The 24,557-nt window shown below is 42.9% G+C and overlaps 1 protein-coding gene and 1 long non-coding RNA gene across 2 annotated transcripts; one reads left to right on the top strand and one right to left on the bottom strand.

The window, feature by feature from the left end:
* Positions 1 to 392: 392 nt before the first annotated feature.
* LOC120916096 lies at positions 393 to 12,851 on the bottom strand. Its single transcript, XR_005743959.1, has 2 exons — positions 12,742 to 12,851; positions 393 to 677 (listed from the first exon to the last, which is right to left on the bottom strand). It is a non-coding gene; the product is annotated as an uncharacterized LOC120916096 (long non-coding RNA).
* Positions 12,852 to 15,095: 2,244 nt separating this feature from the next.
* On the top strand, positions 15,096 to 24,557 carry LOC120915517 (natriuretic peptides A-like). Its single transcript, XM_040326088.1, has 3 exons — positions 15,096 to 16,282; positions 20,233 to 20,488; positions 24,358 to 24,557. Exons 1-3 carry the CDS (start codon positions 16,163 to 16,165, stop codon positions 24,378 to 24,380), a joined length of 399 nt encoding a protein of 132 aa, XP_040182022.1. The 5' UTR covers positions 15,096 to 16,162; the 3' UTR covers positions 24,381 to 24,557.

Raw genomic sequence — 24,557 nt, 5'->3', positions numbered from 1 at the left:
GTATGTGTGTCAGGTAGGCCGCGCCGCACTGCATGCCGTATAATGAAGACGATGTCCTGAATATGAAATTGCGGCAGGACATACAGACGTAACCATATCGCCATGCCATATTTGCACTGTGATGTATGATCATATGTTTTGAATACTTGAAATAATTGTATATGTCTCTTCGAGTCAACGATCCCCCTGAAGATGACCACCCTATGGTCGAAACGCGTCGGGGATATATACCTACCTACATATGCTATGCAATCTTGTTTCACATTTTGCATGTATGGTACTCTTGTTCTACATTTTGCATGTATGGCAATATTGGATTGTGCAGGATTTTATCTGGCCAGACCGTTTCACATGTTTTATCTATTGTAATTAATTGTGACATTTGACAACTCTCAAATAAATATGTTTTATACTATTATTTAACAAACAATTCTTCGATCACGTTTATATTGCTGTCCAACGCCCCACTGGGGAAAATGTCCTTTTATCATATATACCGGGGTTTGCAGCGCCAATATCTCTCCTATGTGTGTTTCTCTTTTTCGAACATACAGACGTATACCATCCCGGCTGAAGTGTCCTAGAAGCATTCATCATACTGTCTTGGCAAATCGGTGTCTGCATTTTTCAGAGCAACCAATCAGATCTAAGCTGTGTGTTTTTTTTTTCAGGCGTACCTGTTAAAAAGGAAAAATATAACAGTTTAAGGTCAATGCTATGTTTTTTTTTTTATACGTTTATACATTTTTAATTTATTTTTTATATATTGTTATACATTGCATATATATTTTTATCTTTTTTTTTTTTTACGTTTATACATTTTTAATTTATTTTTCATATATCGTTATACATTGTATATATATTTTTATCTTTTTTTTTTTAAGTAATATATTCATAAACATTGTATACTGGTATATTGTTTTATATGTATGTATTGTATATTGTTTTTTTAGATTTTCTGTAGTGGTCCTAACACATTTCTTGTCCTAGGGTGTCAAAGCTTCTCCTCCATAGAGACAGAGGATAGAGTGAGCTTGGAAAAGGAAGTGTGTTATTGCCACCAGGTGAAAAGAAATGAAAAAAAGCCATAAATAAAACAAATGCAGCTACCACAGCCAACATTTGTTAAACTGCAATATATTATATTTCTTTATAGATATGCTTTATAGTGGTTGTAAAGGCAGAATGTTTTTTACCTTCTTACATTCTAATAATGAAAATAAAAGACCTTCTGCATGAAGCCCTCCCTAAATACATACCTAAATAATGAATAAAATAACAGAGTCAAAGTTCACACTAAGAACTTGTGATCGAGACGAAGACTACTACATAACGTGGAACAAGCAACCGTATCACCCAATGGGATGGGGTCCCACAACAAATGCAACTATATACAAAATCGAGGGTCAAAAGGAGATCCCTCAAACAAGTCGTTGCAAATGAGGACCAACTGTGGTAATATTACAAAAATTAAAAAAAACTTTATTTATTAATTTACAAAGATACAATAACAGACTGTCAGCCAATTGACCAACAGCCCTCCAAATGACCAATCTCTTCAAAAATACATGGACGACGTTATCGCAAAAATCACACACAACCGGGCTCAGTACCGCAAATACACATACATGGCGTCCTGACGAAGCATGTGATTACATGTGAAATGCGTCAACGTAGGCAGCACCAGCGGGCCCGGGACCTGCCTACACTGCCCATGCCGGCAATGTAAAACACGCCGCCTTTGACTAGTCCATATAGGGCACGGCACATAGCACCAGAGTGGATACGCTGTTGGAGCATGCCAAGTTTGGACTGAGTCCTGTCTTGTGATTTCCTCAGTGTGGGAATGGAGAAGAGAACAGAAGTCTAACGCTATCAAGTACCATCTAATGTCACGGGAGTGACTTACTATGGGGGCACTCCAGGGGGGGAGGAGCCAGAAGAGGAGGATCGGGACTGCTCTGTACAAAACCATTACACGGAGCAGGTAAGCATGACATGTTTGTTACTTCAATAGAAAAAAAAATTAAAACCCAAAGCATTACAATCACTTTAACCTCCGACTTCGAGTTCCATCACCATTTGGCCAGCTATGGCTCCCTTTTAGGGCCAATTCACATCTCTTGATGTGATGCAATAATGCATACTTCTGCAAAGCATATTAATACATGCTACATGTGATAGTGCTTTGCAGTGCCATTCCCTTTGAAAGCCACCTCAACATGCTAGGGCAATGCATCTCTAATGCACATGTTGCAATGCACTACAACACACATGGTATTAATACACTACTATGCATTGTGGTGCACTGTGCTGCCAAAATTGGTGCATAGCCATTATTATGGATGTTTTGGTGCATTGCCAGCCTTTTCTTTTAAATGGGCTGCCTGAATACCGTGAACACGCACCATGATGTGCTAAAAAAGTGTCAAAAAATGGGACCGGGTTTGGGGCAAATTAATCTAGCAGTGAATCCAACATTCAGCAAACATTCACTGCAGGAGAGAATCTTCCAGGTCCACAGGGAGTTTCCCGGTGGGCCGATGGCTCAGTGGGCCGGCTTCAGTGACAGCGGACCACCGCGCCCCTCCGCTCCTCTGGCTCTCCCTCTCCGCAGCACTCACCTCCTCTCCCTCGCCGCAGCGTTCACCTACTCTCCCTCCCCGCAGCGTTCACCTCCTCTCCCTCCCCGCAGCGTTCACCTCCTCTCCCTCCCCGCAGCGTTCACCTCCTCTCCCTCCCCGCAGCGTTCACCTCCTCTCCCTCCCCGCAGCGTTTACCTACTCTCCCTCCCCGCAGCGTTCAACTACTCTCCCTCCCCGCAGCGTTCAACTACTCTCCCTCCCCGCAGCGTTCAACTACTCTCCCTCCCCGCAGCGTTCACCTCCTCTCCCTCCCCGCAGCGTTCACCTCCTCTCCCTCCCCGCAGCGTTCACCTCCTCTCCCTCCCCGCAGCGTTCACATCCTCTCCCTCCCCGCAGCGTTCAACTCCTCTCCCTCCCCGCAGCGTTCAACTCCTCTCCCTCCCCGCAGCGTTCAACTCCTCTCCCTCCCCGCAGCGTTCAACTCCTCTCCCTCCCCGCAGCGTTCAACTCCTCTCCCTCCCCGCAGCGTTCACCTCCTCTCCCTCCCCGCAGTGTTCACCTCCTCTCCCTCCCCGCAGCGTTCACCTCCTCTCCCTCTCCGCAGCGTTCACCTCTTCTCCCTCCCCACAGCGTTCACCTCCTCTCCCTCCCCGCAGCGCTCCTCTCCCTCCCCGCAGCGCTCACCTCCTCTCCCTCCCCGCAGCGCTCACCTCCTCTCTCTGGCTAGTTAACTTCAGCATGACTGAACACAGACATGTTCCTCGGGAGTCACACTGAGAAGCTCATCATATGATCCGGAAGGACGGCGGCCACACACAGCCGTGACATAAGCTTCTTTGGCACTCGTTCCCCTGGCACTCGTTCCCCTGGGAAGGAAAGACCAGATAACGAGTGCCGAGGAAGCTTATGTCACAGCTGTGTGTGGCCGCCGTTCGTCCCGTTTGACCTGTCAAAGTGGGCCAGTCTGGATGAAGTCCAGGGCCAAATTTTTGTCCCAGTCCATCCCTGCAGGTTCATGTGCTTTGACAGTTATTGACAGCTTGGTTCGGTGCAAACTTGGTCCAAGCCCAGTTCGGCAGAACCTTTATGAATCTGTCACATGACTGTATCTCAATGACATTGACCAAATATGGAAACATAGCCATGCTGGGTTAATGATGTCACTAGCACCCCCCGCCCCTTTGTGTACATGAAGGCCACAGCTGATTGAGCCGAAGGGGCAACCAATCATGTGACAGAACCCAGTGTATCCATTTTCTCCTCCAGAGAATGTTTGCTGAAAGTCACATTCACTACTTTTGTGTTGGTGGCAACTTTTATCTACCAAAGCAGTCCAAGTTTTTACAGAACTTGTTTCAGAACAGATTTGGTTCCACTAAATATTTGTTTATGAGATAATTATCCTTCCTCTGTAAACACTTAATAAACCGATAATTTAATCTTCATCTCTTCTTAATGAGATTTTTATTGGAATGATTGCTGTCTGGTAAAGTGGCACATTACTAATCTCTTTGTGCGAAAACTGAAAACTTCATTTCATTTCACAGATCATTCTTTTCAATTAACCCCCAAAGAGATTAGATCTCTCCGGAATCCAGGAGGTGTTTTCGCTGTCGTGATGTCACAATTAAGGGTCGGTTTGCAATTAATAAGAAATTGAGCGTGCTGCGTCCAGAGAATACCGTCCAGAAACAATTTTTGGCTTAACCTCTTCAGATCCCACACAAGAGCAAAGTCTACTTTTCTGCTGTAGGCAGATTTATGCATTTCAATTGACAATTTGACATTAAAAATGGTATTCTGGCATGCTTTATTTTTTGAGCAATCTCATTAAAGTGGAGGTTCACCCGGAAATGTTAATTTTTAACATTAGATTCATGCTCATTTTGTCTAGGGGAATCGGGTAGTTTTTTTAAAATCAAAGCTGTACTTACCGTTTTAGAGAACGATCTTCTCCGCCGCTTCCGGGTATGGGCTGCGGGACTGGGCGTTCCTATTTGATTGACAATTTTCCGACAGGCTTCCGACGGTCGCATCTATCGTGTCACGATTTTCCGAAAGTAGCCGAACGTCGGTGCGCATGCACCGTATAGAGCCGCACCGACGTTCAGCTTCTTTCGGCTACTCGTGACGCGATGTATGCGACCGTCGGAAGCCTGTCGGAAGACTGTCAATGAAATAGGAACGCCAGTCCCGAAGACCATACCCGGAAGCGGCGGAGAAGATCGCTCTCTAAAACGGTAAGTACTGCTTCGTTTTTAAAAAAACTACCTGATTCCCCTTGACAAAATGAGCCTCAATCTAATGTTAAAAAAAAAAAATTCGGGTGAACTCCCGCTTTAAAGATAGCAGCAAGAGTGTGTGATCCCCTGGTCCGGCACCTGTCCTCCTGATTTACTTTGCCTTTTCTCCTCCTACTTTCCCTCTACTTTTATTTTCCCTAGTTTCTTTTCTCCTAGTGAGATCCCAGCCCCTTCCAGCAACTGCATCTCCTAAAGGGCCACCAAGTCTGCTGGTGTCCTAACTTAACCCCCTCCAGAACACCCAGCCCCATCCAGAGCCTTCCAGCATATCAATACATACTGTACTTTCTACTCCTTGGCAAGAATGTATTTAGGGGATTAAGGGACTCTTTCAAGCTCTATCCAAAACAAAAAAATTGTCTGTTAAAAATATATACTATGTAGCGCCCCCCTACTTTCAGTATGGGCACTACGCTAAAGTTAGTGGGGGAATGAGAGAGATAAGTTGCTCTCATTCCTAATTGTGCTAAATTTGGGCTGCTGTCATTCCTGAACTGTCCTGTGGGTCAGTCTGCGCTCCAGGGATCCCATCCTTGGGCGACAGCTGGCACTAGAGGGGTTCTGGCAGAGCCACTTTTCCCCAGCAGCCAATTAGAGGAGTTTTCCCTCGCGGGGCATGCTGGGGGAGGGTATATCTGTGGCAGACGCCGTTGTTCTGGGTTCTTCGCGGGTTCCTGTTCCGGGTGCGGCACCCACCTTTAGGGTGTGCGCACATCGTGGGCCCCACCACTATAGCCTACATGGCCTGGGGTCGCGCGCAACACGGAGTTCCTGACTCTGGGCCCTCATGGCCTGGAGCGACTGATGCTACCAGGGACCCCAGTGACTTACTAGGTCCTCAACTTTACTGAAAGATCCCAAGCTACGTGCTGTGCGGTGGGGGGTCGGCTCAAGGAGAACCCAGAGACAGGTTGTCTGAGAAGCTTGAACGAACCATCGGGGATCTGGGTGACCGAACACTGACAGATAACCTCAGTACTGTCAGTCGGTGACCCCAAAGAGAAAGACTGGGAGGATCTGCTCTGCTGTTCACCATTGTCAGCATTGAGCCTGTGGCAGAGGCCTCATCTGGCATCGTATTCAAAAATCAGAGCCAGGCCTGTGGCAGAGGCCTGTCCTTCCCAGCAACCTTAAAAGCGACACTTCGGCAGCCAGGCTCGTAGCAGGAGTCTGTCCGGGGGCACTTCACCCACTCTGGCTAGAGTGGCGACGAACTGTATCTACTAGTACTGAGAGCAGGATTGCTTTTCTTCTATCCAGGCCTGATACTGCAAAGTTCTCTTACTTCATCAACCTTTTCCTATCTACCTCAAGTTGATGTTGGTCGTGTTGGGCAGAGAAAACCTTACTTGCTGATTGGACATTCGTTTACTGCTCTACTCACTACAATCACCCTAGACGACGATTAAAGGTAACTTAATACGCCGATCTCAAAACAACCAGCGGCTGCTAAGGGGGTAATGCTACAACAGTATATATTTTCTTGTAGTTGCATCTACAATGCGTTTTACACTTTTGTGGCAGCCATGTCAGGGTCAGATCAAAGCCGCTCATCTTTCATAAAAGAGGCCATCACTCTTATCTGGACTGTGTCTAACTCCTTCCACCCGAGACCCCATAATGGACCTTTGATAGACTTTTATCTGGGGTGTATGTCATATTTGATATATGTGGATAACGCAATCCTTTCAAGAGATGGGAGCCTTCTGCGCAGCAATGCGGAACACAGCACAACACCGATAATTACATTGTTATAAAAAAAATGGACGCTGGATTTCCTCTGCGGCGAATGAATTAGATATTAAGTGAAACATTATGAATTAGTCATGTCCTCAGATAAGATGTCAGCGGAGCTGAATCCCGAGCTGACTCATTACATTAACCTCTTGCACTTTTCACTCCACCCGATGTATAACCAAAGCTGACCTCTGTCACATTGTGATACCACTTCCTGTAATTGTAATACCAATACCATTCCTCCCCAATATTAGCTTTTATTTTTGCCGCGATTAAGTAAAACTAATAGCGGGTTCTGGAACAGATACATTTGATGTCCTGGAAGGTAAAAAAGTGTACGCAGTGTCGCGGTGGAAGCGATGATGCCAATTAGGACAATGTAAGGCTGAGCCAATCTACAAGAGATTCTGGGGTCATTGGCTGAGGGCAGAACCGTGCCCTGTAAAGGTGGAATACAACTCAATTAGACATACACTAAAAGGATGGCGTGGCAGATCGATGCAAATTAACCTGCGATGTACCATGCTGCGGAGGATGCAAATTGTGCATAACAAAACAATTTGAATAAATTGTGCGTGATCGCCTGGGTCTGCTGGTACAAGGATAAAGACCGCTGTCTCAGAGCTATACATTTAGTCCTTCTATGCGGCTCCGTTCACACCTGAACAATTTTAAGCTTCACCAGAAGTACTTCAATGCTCAACACTAGGATTTCCGTTATATATGGCTCTAGCAAAGCGCGGTGACATACAACACGTACGCCGGCACTATAAAGGGGAAGTTCCATTCGGATGACGCCACCCTTGGGGCTGCTTTTGCCGATTTCGTGTTAGTAAAATACGATTTGCGCTTTTCTGTCTGTTACAGCGTGATGAATGTGCTTACTCCATTACGAACAGTAGTACCAGAACGAGCGCTCCCGTCTCATAACTTGCTTCTGAGCAGGCGCGGATTTTTCACTTTGTTAAGGCCCACACACGACCATTTTTTACAACCCGAAAAACGACAACGTGAAAAAATAGAGCATGTTCGAATTTTTTTTTTTTTGTCGTTTTTCAGAACCAGAAAAATGGTCTGAAGCCCAGTTTTTAATGGCATAAAAAAAAAGTCATTTTTTACAACCCGAAAAATTATCGTGTGTATGCGGCATCAGGCTCTAATCATGTGCTTAAAAACAAAAAAGCACATTAGAATCAATGTGTCCGGCGCCCTGCATGTAGATTAGGGGGTCGGACGCATGGATTAGGGGGGGCGACGTCCATGTGACCCCTATGGATGGGCCGCCACTGGTGTGGGGGCTACATGAAATAGCCTGCTGGGCTTGTGCTTAACACATGTGCTCTAGACTAAATGAGCATTCAACCCTTGCAATGCACGGGGAGCCCAATGCAAGGTTAGATATTGTCTATGGCCCGGATTCACATAGAAGAGCGCATCTTTGTGCGGGCGTAACGTATCCTACTTACGTTACTCCTCCGCAACTTTGAAAGGCAAGTGCAGTATTCACAAACCAAAGTTGCGGCGGCGTATCGTAAATAGGCCGGCGTAAGCCCGCCTAATTCAAATGTGGAAGATGTGGGCGTGTGTTATGTAAATTTATTGCGACCCCACGTAAATGACGCTTTTTACGAACAGCGCATGCGACGTCCGTGAAAGTATCCCAGTGCGCATGCTCCAAATTAACCCGCAAGAAGCCAATGCTTTTGACGTGAACGTAAATGACGCCCCCCAGCCCTATTCGCGAACGACTTACGCAAACGACGAAAAACATGAAAAATTTGACGCTGTTCCGACGTCCATACCTAACATTGGTACGCCTCATAGAGCAGTGGTAACTTTACGCCGGAAAAAGCCTTACGTAAACGGCGTATCTCTACTGCGACGGCCGGGTGTAGGTTCGTGAATAGGCGTATCTAGCTGATTTACATATTCTAGGCGTAAATCAGCGTACACGCCCCTAGCGGCCAGCGTAAATATGCAGTTAAGATACGACGGCGTAGGAGACTTACGCTGGTCGTATCTTATACAAATTCTGGCGTATCTGATTCTTTGAATCAGGCGCCAAGATACGACGCCTCAGACTCAGAGATACGACGGCGTATCTGGAGATACGCCGTAGAATCCGGGCCTATGTCTCCAGGTTCAACTTGGAGGTTCAAAAATGGGCTGTAATAAGTCAATCATGTGTTGGTCTAATGGCGGCCATACAAGCTTCGATTTTTTTATTATATCGATCGCAATTGCAATTCAATCAAAACTATCATACCGTCACATGACTAAATAGACATAACCTTTTTTTTTCAATCAATTCAGACTCGATTTGGGTGATTTGATCGGGGCAAAAAATGACTGCTTTTCATCAATTGGCAGCACTGAGATGCTAAGGTCATGAATCCGATCGTATTTCGCTGTATATGAGATTGCACAGTGGAAACAGAAATACAATAAATCCCCCCCATGAATAATTTTTCCAACTATTGATTGAAATCCACATTTCTCCCCTTCCCGGGAAGAGACATATTGATCAAAGGGGTTAATGACTATAGATCAATTATTCTGATTGGGAGATTGAGCAGAAAAAGCATGTATGGCCACCAAAGAGTAGATTGTTCATAAAGGAGCAAATCGATCTGCAGATTTAGATTTTTTTCATCTGACTACCGCTGCTGAGTTGTCAGCTAGCTCATTAAATAATAACACACAACACACCCGTCCTTCCTGCAATTGTCAGCATCACATCCAGCTTTTCAGGGACAGTCGTGTTTGTATTTTTTTTTTTTTTTCAAACATACATTTTTTTTGCTTATAAGACGCTGTTCCTGTCTTTGGTTGGTCTCTAGTTCAAAAGATCAATCAACCGAGTCGCCATAAGTCAGCCGCGGGTTGTCACCTGCCTATGAGTGTCACCAGCCGCCCCATGCCGGCCTTTAAAATATTAAGTCGTCTGACCCGTCAGATGTAGACATACATTATAAATCAGAATGTGTTTGATTTTTCATTACTAAATTATTATAAAGCACAAACACTGACCCCGGCATGGATAATACAGCGACGCTGCGTTCTGAATACGCAATGATTGGCGTAGGTCATATTTCAATATCAAGGACTGCCTGAGGTCGGCGGGTCAGCCTTGTACCACTGTAAAGACGCTTCAAAGGAGATTTATCAAAAAGGAACGGATGCTTCTCTGGAAGATTTTTGCATTTCAAAGAGTGACGCAGCGGGCGCGCGCCTTTAAACCGCACACATGCCTTCTGATGGATTAAAATAGCCGTCGCATCTGTCCTAATGCCCTCACTTGAAAAGGCGGTTATTAGTACTGCCAATATTTCCATGAATGACTATTATTATTATTATTACTATCTACTAATCATTTTCTTTGCTCCGTCATACCCCGTGGCGCTGTGCTAAATGATACAAGCAGGACTGAGTTATAGCAGACTATTTGTGGATATTTAGTAATGTCTGAAAAGGATTCACTGAGGTCTGCAAACTTCATCCAGCCCACTAGAGGATATACAGTTGCAAGAAAAAGTATATGAACCCTTTTGGAATGATATGAATTTCTGCGCAAATTAATCAAATAATGTGATCTGATCTTCATCTAAGTCACAACAATAGACAATCACGTCTGCTTAACCACTTAAGACCCGGACCATTATGCAGGTTAAGGACCTGGCCAGTTTTTGCGATTCGGCACTGCGTCGCTTTAACTGACAATTTCGCGGTCGTGCGACGTGGCTCCCAAACAAAATTGACGTCCTTTTTTTCCCACAAATAAAGCTTTCTTTATTTTACGCTACACCGCCGTAAGTTAGGAGGCAAGTGCTTTGTGAATACAGCACTTGCCTTTCAACGCCGTAAGAAGGGGCGCAGCTACCTGAATCCAGCCCACTGTGTGATCCAACGGTAAGATATGTCCTGGGACCCAGGCTCAGGACATATCTGATGAAGCGATATCCATCGCGAAACTAGTCGAGATCTTCTGTATCGTGACTCCAACCTTCACCCAATAAACCCCCCTACCTTGGGGATTGCACCTCCAGTGATCCGTTTGATGTCACGCTATGTGCATTGTTCTTAAACATCTTTTGTCTTAGTGTCATTGTATTAATAAATTGAAGTATATTTTTTGAGATTACTGCTCCTTTTGAGTTCAACTTTCTATTGTGTACCGCAACAGTCCTCCCCGCCCACTTTATTTTGTTGGTGCTTCGGGGTCTCTGGGGTTCCCTGAGTCCTTCCGCTATTCCACTAAGATTAGGATGATGGTACGGTTTCAAAATTCAGTTTACTTGCTCAATTTAGAGGTATAAGATTAACTCAACCCGATTGAGATGCTGTGGCATGACCTCAAGAAAGCGATTCACACCAGACATTCCAAGAGAATTGCTGAACTGAAACAGTTCTGTAAAGAGGAATGGTGAAGAATTACTCCTGACCGTTGTGCACGTCTGATCTGCAACTACAGGAAACGTTTGGGTGAAGTTATTGCTGCCAAAGGAGGTTCAACCAGTTATTAAATCCAAGGGTTCACATACTTCTTCCACCTGCACTGTGAATGTTTACATGGTGTGTTCAATAAAAACATGATAATATTTAATTATTTTGTGTTATTAGTTTAAGCAGACTGTGATTGTCTATTGTTGTGACTCAGATGAAGATCAGATCACATTTTATGACCAATTTGTGCAGAAATCCATATCATTCCAAAAGGGTTCACATACTTTTTATTGCAACTGTATACAGCCCCCTGCTAGGTTTGGTGCTGTGTCCAAATTGTGTACTGCTTGAGGGTTAGCGGTAGCAAACTTACAAAAAAACATTTCTTTCTTCAAGGTAAAACCATAATGTGCTAGTATGCATTGCATGCTAGCACATTATGAAATACTTACCATGAAAGAAAGCCCTCCATGCTGTCACCTCTGCAAAGGGTTCCATGTTCGCGGGCTGACGCGGCTTGAATGGCCGAGCCGCGATGAATGCACTCCCAGGCGTGCAAGCAGGAGTCTCAGCTGTGGCACAATGCTCTGAAGGAATGGCACAAGTATGCCATTGCTTCAGAACGCATGCGTCGGTGACATCACCAGCTGGTCTAATACCAGAAATGCGTCGGGCACGTTGGGAATCATCTTTTTAGGAGAGTTTTGTTTTTGTTATATATTGTGTTATATGTGTTGTTTTTTGTATTGTATATCTGTCTCATACATTCACACTGTTTGACCAATGCATGTTTTATTCATTGTGTAATCATGTGTACTATTTCCAATTAAAACATTTTAGATACACATCAATGTTTGGCCTATTAAAGTCCCACCTTAGGGGGAGCTATTCTTTTTTGTTTGTATGCAATACAACTTCATGGCCAACGCCCTTCAGGCAAAAGTCCTACGCTTTGTCCACGGAAAATCCAATTGTGTGTACCAGGCTTTACACTTATGTGAAAGAGCCTCTGAAGGACTACGATTACTGGAATGCGCTTTTGAAGGTATGCCGGGGCAGCACTCAGCCTGTAGGGATAGTTAAAGTACAAGGGATGAATATAACGCCTTTATCTGTTGGACTGTGATTTGTCTATTTTGCACTTTTTCTAAGTAAAGTATTGAAACATTGTCTGAGCTTGGTCTGAAGTTATTAAAGAGGCGTATTACAAGTAACCAGCCCACACACAATTAACTAGTGGGTCATAGCACATTGGGGTATGAAGGTATCGGTGTGGAATGGAGTACAGTAAAATCTTGGTTTGCGAACATAATTCATTCCAGAAACCTGCTTGTAATCCAAAGCACTTGTATATCAATGCATTTTTTTACAGAGTATAAAAGAGAAGAGAGGCGCCTCTATGTAGCAATAAGTTGCTAAATGTTGTACCTTCATTAAATGTAACCATATTACTACACTTAGAGGCTCCTTTCTTCTCTTTTATACTCAGTTGTGACATGACGCTACTCTTATATCAAGACATCACTTGTATATCGTTTTAAAATATTTTACTTGTCTTGCAAAACGCTTTCAAACCAAGTTACTCTCAAACCAAGGTTTTACTGTAATGTGAAGACAGAAGTGGTTACCTAGAGTAACGGAAGTGTAAAAAGCAGCCTGTCGATAGAGTGTACCTGTTATAGGTGGCAAAGCACCTAGCAGCAAGTGAGATGTTGTGGGCACTCCTCCGCCCAGCGGCCTGTCTCCTATGGCAACGGGAGCGGATTGCATCACAGAGGTTCCCAATCCTGTGCAGAAGTAAGGATATTCAAGAGTTAAGTTGAGTGCATGTCTGGAGCCCAAGCAGAAATCATGGCGGGGCTGACTCAGCTACTTGGGAGTAGTAGTGGAAAAAGCTAGACAGGTGGCTGTGGACATTGGCTCCCTCCAAAATGTCCCAGGGCATTGGTGGAAAAAAGGTAAAGTTCCCCAAGTGTGTGTGTGGAAAGTGCCTAACGTAGCCCAGAAGAACTCACGAGGGGTAGGCCTTCCATGTGACCCTGTACTTAGCGCCCTACGAGATAATGGGAAAACATGGAGGACGTGACAAACAACCGCACTATGGTCCCGCCTGCCCAAATTTCTATAGATCTATCATTTATCTATGTTTTATCTATCTAGTATCCATTATCTATCTATTTATGTAATATCTATCTATCTATTTCATATCTATCTATTTATGTAATATCTATCTATCTATTTCATATCTATCTATTTATGTAATATCTATCTATCTATTTCATATTTATCAATCTATCGATGACATATCTATCTATTTCATATCTATGTCATATCTATCTATTTATTTTCTATCTATTTCATATCTATTTAATTTCTATCTATCTATTTCATATCTATCTATCTATCTATCTATCTATCTATCTTTTTTATATTTATCAATCTATCGATGACATATCTATCTATTTCATATCTATCGATGACATATCTATCTATTTCATATCTATCGATGACATATCTATCTATTTCATATCTATCTATTTAATTTCTATCTATTTCATATCTATCTATCTATCTATCTATTTCATATCTATCTATCTATTTCATATTTATCAATCTATCGATGACATATCTATCTATTTCATATCTATCGATGACATATCTATCTATTTCATATCTATCTATTTAATTTCTATCTATTTCATATCTATCTATCTATCTATCTATTTCATATCTATCTATCTATTTCATATTTATCAATCTATCGATGACATATCTATCTATTTCATATCTATCTATTTAATTTCTATCTATGTCATATCTATCTATTTAATTTCTATCTATTTCATATCTATTTAATGTCTATCTATCTATTTCATATCTATCTATCTATCTATCTATCTATCTATTTCATATCTATCTATATATCTATCTCATATCTATCTATCTATGTCATATCTATCTATTTCATATCTATTTATTTATCTATCTATCTATCTATCTATCTATCCATGACATATCTATCTATTTCATATCTATCTATCTATCTATCTTATATCTATTTAATTTCTATCTAGTTCATATCTATCTCATTTCTATCTATCTATCTATCTATCTATCTCTGTCATATCTATCTATCTATCTATCTATCTGTCATATCTATCTATCTCATATCTATCTATCTATCTATCTATCTATCTATCTATCTATCTATCTATCTATGTCATTTCTATCTATCTATGTCATTTCTATCTATCTATCTATGTCATTTCTATCTATCTATGTCATTTCTATCTATCTCTCTCATATCTATATATCTAATTCATATCTATCTATTTCAGAACTATCTATCTATCTATCTATCTATCTATCTATCTATCTCATATCTATCTATCTATCTAATTCATATCTATCTATCTATCTATCTATCTAATTCATATCTATCTATCTATCTATCTATCTATCTATCTATCTATCTATCTCATATCTAGCCATCTACTTACACGTGGTCAGTATGAAATGTTTGTGTTCTGTGTATGAATATCGGCTGAGAGGTTTGTTCTGAGACTTGGCTGATCACACAATGAAATGAATCACTCGGTTACGGTCCGGGAGTTCTGGAAATCATGCCCGGACAACGTTCATGTGAACTCTGCTGTGGACTGTTGGTTATGTTTCACCTTCACAGCCCCTCACAGACATCAATGAATTCTCTACAGGGAGGACAGTCCATCCGGCACTCCAGGCTCCATGTACCTGAACATGGTGTTCTGACACTCCATAGAAAAAATTAATAATCTAACAGTTCATTGATCACTCCTGACAGCCCAGACCAACCTATGGACGTCAGCGATGACAAAGACGCTGCCCAAGTGAAAATAAAAACATGACAGAAAGCTGTGATTTTTTTTTTATTATTATTAATTACTTTCGTCAGGAGAGGGGGAAAAAAAAGTCCTTTCCTTATAAGAGAGCGGAGGGTGGAAATGTCCTAATTTAGCGTTTTAGGGCAGATCTGTACCTGGTCTGTGTATGCGGTATGAGGAATTTGATTCAGACCTGTAGAGTCATCATTTGGGGGGGCTGTACATTCCTGAGGCAGGCAAAAGAGGTCCTCATAAGGAAATTTGTCATTGGCAGTTGCCTACAGCTCGGGGAATGTGTCTAGATAAGGGTGCACACACCATCCCAGCTCAGGTCACTGTGCAGGAGTATATATGAGAGAGGGCTAAGGAGGCAGAGGAAAGAGCAAGCTCAACGCCTAGAGATACAGAGGCCACTGCCAGTCCTAGGAGGGTACCAGGAGGAGAGAACAGACATACAGAGGGCACTGCCAGAAGTCCTAGGAAGGGTACCAGGAGGAGAGAATAGACTGACATAGGGCACTGCCAGAAGTCCTAGGAGGGTACCAGGAGAAGAGAATACACTGACATAGGGCACTGCCAGAAGTCCTAGCAGGGTACCAGGAGAAAAGAATACACTGACATAGGGCACTGCCAGAAGTCCTAGGAGGGTACCAGGAGAAGAGAATACACTGACATAGGGCACTGCCAGAAGTACTAGGAGGGTACCAGGAGGAGAGAATACACTGACAGAGGGCACCGGGATACAAAGACTAATAGAGGGTACCAGGAGAAACATAAAGCCTTGTAGAAGGTACCAGGTGTAGTAGATAGACTAGTTAAGGAAATAAAGAGTAGTATATAGACTGGAAGAGTGTACCAGAAGGGGTATATAGACTAGTATAGGGTACCAGGAAGAGTATATAAGCTAGTAGAAGGTACCAAAAGGACTATATAGACTAGTATAGGGTACCAGGAAGAGTATATCAGCTAGTAGAAGGTACCAAAAGGACTATATAGACTAGTAGAGGGTACCAAAAGGACTATATAGACTGGTAGAGGGTATCAGCAGGACTAAATAGATTAATAGAGGGTACCAGTAGACACATAGAGCACAGCATAGAGTACAAGGACACCAGGGGTAAAAGCCCGTGTAGACTTAGACAGAGAGGGTGAGATCTCACACAGAACCCAACACATAAGACGGGACATTTGCTGTTTGATATACATCAGTGCCTGTAACCCCCTCATTACCATGGAGTGGAAGGCTTACCTCCTCTGCAGCTCCCTGCTTCTGGTCTCTCTCCAGCTGCAGTCCTCCACAGCACATCCCATCACCCAGCAGGACACAGACAGTGACCTGGACTCCTTCAAGGTAAGCCCTCCTGAATCATAAGACGATGGGGCTGCTGTAAGCTACTTGTTAGCCCAGGATAGAGCAGCCTTCTCTAGGTGTATCTGCAGAAGAAGCAGAGAAGTGCTATTAAAGGGGCATCATTTATTGGCTAACAGCCCGACGGAGAACATCTGAGGGCTCGGCTGCACTGGAGGGTTTTTAACCGCTTAGTAGCAGGTGGTTAACCCCCCCGTGGGCAAACATCTCATTTACAAGACAAATCATTGTATTGCAGCCGAGGCATCAGTCAAGCTGGGTTAGTCCCACACCGGTTAGAAGAATGATGGTTCGCTGAGCTCCTAGGCTGAGTTACACCGGATTAGTACTCAAGCAGCAAGTTTATATCTGATCCATAACAGAGAGCTTGCAAATGGGGGAATGAGGGGTCATTCTGTGCAGATAAAGGGTTCAAAAAATAGATTATTGCAAATAGATTCAAATAATAATGTCTACATGCTCCTGGGTACGGCTGACCAGAGTGATTTAATCCAAATTGACTTTGCAGGGAAAAGGTTGCAGCAAAGTTGCCATCTCAGAAAATCTCAACTTCGTTCATTGAGGAGAAACTTGTTAGAAAAAAAATACCTTTGTATTTATTTTAGGATTTTTTTTGTGGGGTGGGGGGTATATTTATGTATTTGTGGGGTGGGGGTATATTTATGTATTTGTGGGATGGGGGTATATTTATGTATTTGTGGGGTGGGGGGTATATTTATGTATTTGTGGGGTGGGGGTATATTTATGTATTTGTGGGATGGGGGTATATTTATGTATTTGTGGGGTGGGGGGTATATTTATGTATTTGTGGGGTGGGGGTATATTTATGTATTTGTGGGGTGGGGGTATATTTATGTATTTGTGGGGTGGGGGTATATTTATGTATTTGTGGGGTGGGGGTATATTTATGTATTTGTGGGGTGGGGGTATATTTATGTATTTGTGGGGTGGGGGGTATATTTATGTATTTGTGGGATGGGGGGGTATATTTATGTATTTGTGGGGTGGGGGTATATTTATGTATTTGTGGGGTGGGGGTATATTTATGTATTTGTGGGGTGGGGGTGTATGTTGTATTTGTGGAATTTTGTTGTAATTGTGGCATTTGCATTTGATTATTATTTGTGTTCTGTAAGTTCAATATTTTCCATTGTCTGTTTATTTTTATTATTTTTTTCTGTAATAAAAATGTAAAGTAATGAGGGATAATGAGGCACAAGGACGGGTCCATTTTGCATAAAGGGATCCAAATCAATTGCACCCTTAAAACATTCAGGGGTCTATTTATAAAATACTTGTCCAAAGAATCTGCATGTACATTTTGTTACATGCAAATTGGGGAAAGCAAATGTTCTTTAGGCTAGTTTGCCTTCTGAATGAATGTACTTTTATTACAGGCAGTAGTAAAATACCATATTATGGCCACTAGATGGGGCTAAGGAGCATAGAAAATAAAAGAGATGCAATGTAACAAATCCAGAGGGAATTAGCAAATAAATGTTACAAATGTTTTTTTTTTTTTTAATAAATAGGCCCCCCAGATTTGGCTAGCCTCCTTGACTCCAATTAATTTTGACAAAATAGCAACATTTTGTTGAGATCCCCCAATTTTGCCAAGGTTTCGAAACCTTGGCAAAATTACTTTTGTATTTACGTTAGGAATTTTTGTTTTTTGAGGGGGGGGGGTGTATTTAGGCTAGCCTCGTTGTTGTATTTGTGGCATTTTATTTTTTTTATTTGATCATTATTTGTGTTCTGTAACTTCAATATTTAGTTTAATATTTTAGTTCATTAATAGTAATTAGTAATACATTTTACCAATAGCAATGCCAATTTTTAATTTTTTTTTAAATAAATAGCCCCCTCCAGATTTGGCTAGCCTTTTTGACTCTAATTCATTTTGACAAAATAGCAACATTTTGTAGAGATCCCCCAATTTTGCCAAGGTTTCGAAAACTTGGCAAAAGTTGAAGCAAAGTTGCCATTTCTGCCATGGCAGAAAATCTCAGCATCATTCATTGAGGTGAAACTTGTTAGAAACAAAGGGCCAGATTCACAAAAGAGATACGACGGCGTATGTCCTGATACGCCGTCGTATCTCTGAGATACGATTGTCGTATCTATGCGGCTGATTCATAGAATCAGGTTCCGCATAGATAGTCACTAACACCTGTCGGATCTTAGGGCTAACACTGTCGGATCTTAGGCTGCAATTCTAGGCCGGCCGCTAGGTGGCGAATCCATTGCGGTCGGCGTAGAATATGCAAATGACTAGTTACACCGATTCACGAACGTCCGCTTTGCCCGTCGCTCTAAATTTACGTTGTTTCCGTAGAGATACGTCGCGTAAAACTAAGGTTGCCCTCTAGGTGGACTAACCAATGTTAAGTATGGCCGTCGTTCCCGCGTCAAATTTTTAAATTTCACGTTGTTTGCGTAAGTCGTTCGTGAATGGCGCTGGACGCTATTTACGTTAACGCTGAAACCAATGACGTCCTTGCAACGTCATTTAGCGCAATGCACGTCGGGAAATTTTAGGGACAGAGCATGCGCAGTACGTTTGGCGCGGGAACGCACCTAATTTAAATGGTCTCTGCCCCATTTGAATTAGGCGGGGTTGCGCCGGGCGGATTAACGCTACGCCGCCGCAAGTTTACAGGTAAACTGTTGTGAATCAGGCACTTACGCTGTAAACTTGCGGCGGTGTAACGTACATGGGATACGTTATGCCGCCGCAGCGTAACGTAGTTCTATGTGAATCTGGCCCAAAATACTTTTGTATTTATTTTAGGAATTGATTATTATTATTTTTTTAGGGGAGGTGTATTTAGGCGAGCCTCGTCGTATTTGTGGCATTTCCATTTTTTTATTTGATCATTATTTGTGTTCTGTAACTTCAATATCTTTTTAGTTCATAAATAGTAATTAGTAATTAATGTTACCAATGGCAATGTTTTTTTTGTTTTTTTTTTCTAGAGATTTGGCTAGCCTTTTTGACTCCAATTTATTTTGAAAAAATTTGCCAAAATATTTTGAAAAAATTTGCCAAAATATTTTGACAAAATTTTGCAAAATATTTTGACAAAATTTTGCAAAATATTTTGACAAAATCTGCCAAAATATTTTGTCAAAATTTTGACAAAATAATTTTACAACATTTTTACAAACTATTTTAATAAAATAATTTTTACAAAAGTTTGTTCAGATATCCCAAATTTTGCTAAGGTTTTAATTAAAACTTTCAATGTAACTCAACCTTTCTCCTAAGTTACAAAAATAGTGGCAATCTGGAAATTGTAGTGATATAACAGCAGAGGTGTGATTGGATGCTTCGTTGCGGATCTGCACTGTGCTAAAATTTTGGAAACTTTAAGGGCCCCATTACATATAACACTATATGCATTGTGGTGCCCTTCATTTGGAATGCCACCCCAATGCACTGAGACAACACATCTGCATTGCAATGCATGGCAACCCACAGCACTTCATTGCATTACAATTTTGGCAAAATTTGCTGGCATACACATTCCTGGCTAACCTAAGCCAAGAAGGGAAATGATCAAGTTTGCAAACTTTTTTTGGTATTTGCTTTGTTCTGTTATGCTTCCGCAGAGCTGTAAAGATTCCACTAAATCCATCTGAGAATGTTCATATTTTGTTTTTCGCCTATTGTGGCAACTGTAGACACAACATATGTTCGGCTTCATGCAAAATGTCTGGAGTTGTAAATACACATCTATGGCATCTAGCACAATTTGAATGCGTCTAGTAGGAGATTCCCTTTACATTTTACAGGTCAATGTTCTAACTGTTGTTGGGGTAGCTTCTCTCAGAGCCTTCTCACACAGTTGACAGGCACAAAACAGTTAGGTGATATTTTGGAAGGGGCGAAGGTTACAGCTAACCCTTTGCTCTGTTTGTCTTGTACTCAGATCATACTGGGGAGACTGGAGGAAAAGTTGGAGGAACTGGAGGGAAATCCTGAAACTATGGAGGACCGCGCACAGCGACCAAACGATGGCGAAGCCCCCCTGCAGGAGGCTGAAGTCACCGACAGCAACCCCTTCCCCCTCAGCAACCTCCTCAAAGGGTTACGCTTGGTACGCAACAAGAAAATGACAAAGAGCTCCAACTGCTTTGGGAGACGGATTGACAGGATCGACTCTGTGAGCGGAATGGGCTGCAATGGTAAGATGTGGACTAACCAGTTCTCTGAGACATCCTTAATTATATACCTCTATCTAGGATTGTGACCCCAAAATAGAATCCTGAACCTCAGCCAAACCTCCTTATCTTACCTCAAAATCTGAAACCTAAATTCAGCTCCCTAACATTAATCCAGGGCCAAGACAAGGGGTGGGCAGGAGGGAAAGCTGGGCACTGTGTTATCATGTGAGGTTGGGTGGAGGGGATTTGTGTTGGGAGAGGGACGGCAGGGGATCTAAATTGTTCTAGGAGGGGAAATTTTGAAAGGAGTGCTAGGAGTGGTGATTTAAGTGGATTTGTGTTGGGAGGAATGCCATACTGCAGCACGGACGTACCCGTGGTTTTCATGTGTGGTACCCACGGTGTCCCATAGACTTTCTATTATGTCCCGTGTATGCACGGATATGTGGCACTAATGGGCGGCACTGATAGGTGGCAGTGATGGGCACTTGTAGGTGACACTGATAGGCATCACTAAACAGTGGCACTGATGAGGCACTGGTGGGCATTGATAGATGGCACTGTTGGGCAAAGGTAGGTGGCACTGCGGGCACTGATAGGTGGCACTAGTGGGCACAGATGAGTCAGCCTCAGCTCTCTGTGTGAGGGACCGATGTCCCTCTGACAGAATATGGTGATTAGCTTTTTTTTCGCCTTACACGCCTTACGCGTGAGGGGGTGGGGGGAGGGGGAATGACTACCGATCTTCTGTTGACATCACGTGATCAGCTGTCATTGGCCGACAGCTGATTACGTGGTAAGGGGCCGGGATCTGTGATCAGCTGAGTCTCATAGACTTGGTGATCACAGGGGAGCTTGCAGGCAGCTTATGAACGGGAGGACATCAGATGGTGGCCTCCAGACAATTGAGGCCCATGCTGTAGCCGCCATTCAGCTATAGCGCGGAGAAGGTTAATATTACCCTAACCCCTAAATTAATCCCGAAACCTAATCACAGCTAAATATAACCCATAATCTCAGCTCAGCTCCTCAACCTAACCCCTAAACATAACCCATCATCTCAGCTCAGCTCCTCAACCTAACCCCTAAAGTTTGCCCTAAACCCAAAATCCAATCTATAAAGCAATATATAAACCAAAAATTTAATATCTTGCAGATATTGCAATCATTAGACATGGTGGCTGTATTTTTTAGGGCTTCCCCTCCCCCCCCCCCCCCCCTGTGATCTGGCCAGAAACACGCCTCCTGTATTAGAGTGCCCCCACTCTGGATGAAGGAGCAATATAAACTCTGGCGTTTTCAAACGATGGAGGGGAGTGTTAGATGTACTAGCACTTTTTTATACACTAACAAATGAAAGTGATATTGCAGCTAATAATTTATAAGCAGTCACAGCAGACAATGGTTTGCCTTACTGGCAGAATCACCAAGTAGAAAAAAAAAAAAAGCTGAAAGATTAATTTTATTCTGTTAAAATTGTTAGTTCCTTGGTTCCTCTCCCACCTCATCAAAATGCTAATGACATTTTTACATAAAACATTTTCATTACAAACCTTATTTTAAACCTCATCACTGGGTCTCTGTGCCTCTCTATAGATCATGGCTGTTGGGAGGGTTCTGTACCCGGCCTCAGTACTCTTCTCCAGAGCCCTCAGTCCTGATGTAAGCAGTGGGCCGTCTCTTGGAGGAATTATGCATATATCAACATTTCTTGATGAGTGGATGTCTGGAGGAATAAGCATTCCTAGGCAGGCTTCGCTGATAGCTGATGTCTCATTGGTTGTTAAGGACACGGCGGCTGGCTTCCCGGCCCCCTGCTATGCAACCAGCTATATACAGTGTGTTTAAAGAGGAAAATAAACGTAAAACACAAAATGCATTAAAAAAATGTCATGCATAAAAAAACGAGGGTTAAAAAAGCGAAACGTGCCTGGAAATGCTTCAAGCGCAGCTGCATAGATGTGAACCTTGACCTAAAGAGATTGCTTTTTTTTTTTTTTTTAATAACAAACATGTCTATACTTACCTCCTCTGTGCAGTAATTTTGCACAGAGTGGCCCTGATCCTCCTCTTCTTGGGTCCCCCTGTGGTGCTCCTGGCTCCCCCTAGGTACCATCCCAGGTAACGCCTACATGCATAGGTGTGCCCCCCAAAACGCAAACATATTTGCATGTGTATATACTGTATACCGATGGTGTGAGCACAGCAATGGACGGAGCCAGTAGGGCAGAGATTAGCGTCAAAAGGGGCGGAGATTGGCGTCAGTAGGGGGGTGTCAGTAGTTTTTATTTTTATAATTTTTTTTACAGTTTCTTTAGGAGCCCCCCCCATTAGGGGGACTTTGGTGAAATATCACAGGTCTAAACAGGGGGAATGTGCACCACACAGGGCGATTGTGGGTGTCCCCGGGCACACCTGGCACACCCAGTGCGCACGCCTATGCCTGCATGGGATGCTGAGACTCCATGAGTGAAAGAACTGAAATCCAGTGAATGAAAGGGGTGGGGCTGGGGACAGTTAGGATGGGGAAGCAAGTGCTAGATCAGGGATCTTCAAACTACGGCCCTCCGGCTGTTGTAGAACTACACTTCCCATGAGGCATTGTAATACACTGACATTCGCAGATGGGAATTGTAGTTCCTGAACAACTGGAGGGCCGAAGTTTGAAGACCCCTGTGCTAGATGATGCTGGACATCCACAAGCCTGGAAATGAGGACGGCTCTATCTGACTTGCTGCCTCTTCTAATGCACGTTGTGAGAAGCTCACAGTGTGCTGTGAAATCAGAGGAAGTCATTTTAGAGGAGCCGGTACAACTGTGCAAGATATTTCAGGAAAATACCCCAACGATATTTGACACAATGCAGCAATTATTTGTGACAGCTATACTAATGATTGAAGCAAGCGCACAGGGATTTTTTTTTACAGGTAGTCCCCTAAGGGTCCTTTCACACGTGCGGACCGTTTGTCCGTTTTTTCATACGTCCGTTTAAGGACTGCAATGCTTTCCAATGGGATAGCGTACGTTAGCGGATGAGCATCCGCTAACGTTCGTTAACATCCGTCTCCGTTAAGCTCCGTTTTTTTGAACGGAAGAAAACCCAATTTTTCTTCCGTCAAAAAAACCGAACGGACGAAAAACGGATGTTAGCGGACGATCCGTTTAACATCCGATCCGCTAACATCCGTTTTTCATCAAAATATGTAATAAAAATAAAGTTCTAACAATAAAAAAAAAACGGATGAAAAAACGGATGACAACTGATGAAAAACTGATGACAACTGATGAAAAACAGATGACAACTGATGAAAAACGGATGAAAAAAAGGATCAACTGATGATAAAAAACTGATCTAAAAAACGGTCCGCACGTGTGAAAGGACCCGTTCACACCTAGGCGTATATATGCCTGTAGTGTGAACGCCGCTGCCGCCCCGACACGCCAGAGGGATGCTTTAGCATTGCCCTCTATGGAGATGGTTCACATCTCCACGCCGAACGCCTGACGCCTGCCGCCTGAAAAAAGGTCCCGGACCTTTTTTTCAGGCGTCTTTCGGCTAGGAGATGTGAACCATCTCCATAGAGGGGGTCACAGGCTGCATTCACAATCGCGGCGATACAAAACGCCGCTATTTGCCGCCGCAATTCGCGGGACAAAACGCCGCGATTCAGTACGCTATAGTGTGAATGCAGCCTTAGTGTCACCAGCACAGGAAATAATGTGGATCTCCCCAGCAATGAAAAACAGAGAGAAGTTTAAAATCGCCCCCCCCCCCCCCTTCCTACAAACCCAACAAAAATCATTGTCCGGAGATCCGTTTTATCACAACAATTACTTACATAATTGTGCAGCTCAGAATCTGAACCTTTTTTCCTCCTTTCTCCTCGCAGGATCCCGAAACAGATACCAATGACCCCTTCCCAGGAGGACGCCGCCGCCGCCGCCGCCGAGCATTTCTTTTTACTATTTATGACAAACCAGATCATATTTATTTATTTATTTATACATATTTATTTTGTGTTTTCTAAAATGCATTTGTAAATCCTAATACTTCATAGTTCATATTAAAAATATATCGTACACTTTCAAA

The sequence above is a fragment of the Rana temporaria genome, chromosome 10 (genome assembly GCF_905171775.1).
Source record: "Rana temporaria chromosome 10, aRanTem1.1, whole genome shotgun sequence".
NCBI lineage: Eukaryota > Metazoa > Chordata > Amphibia > Anura > Ranidae > Rana > Rana temporaria.
This window is presented reverse-complemented; position numbering and strand designations above follow the sequence as displayed.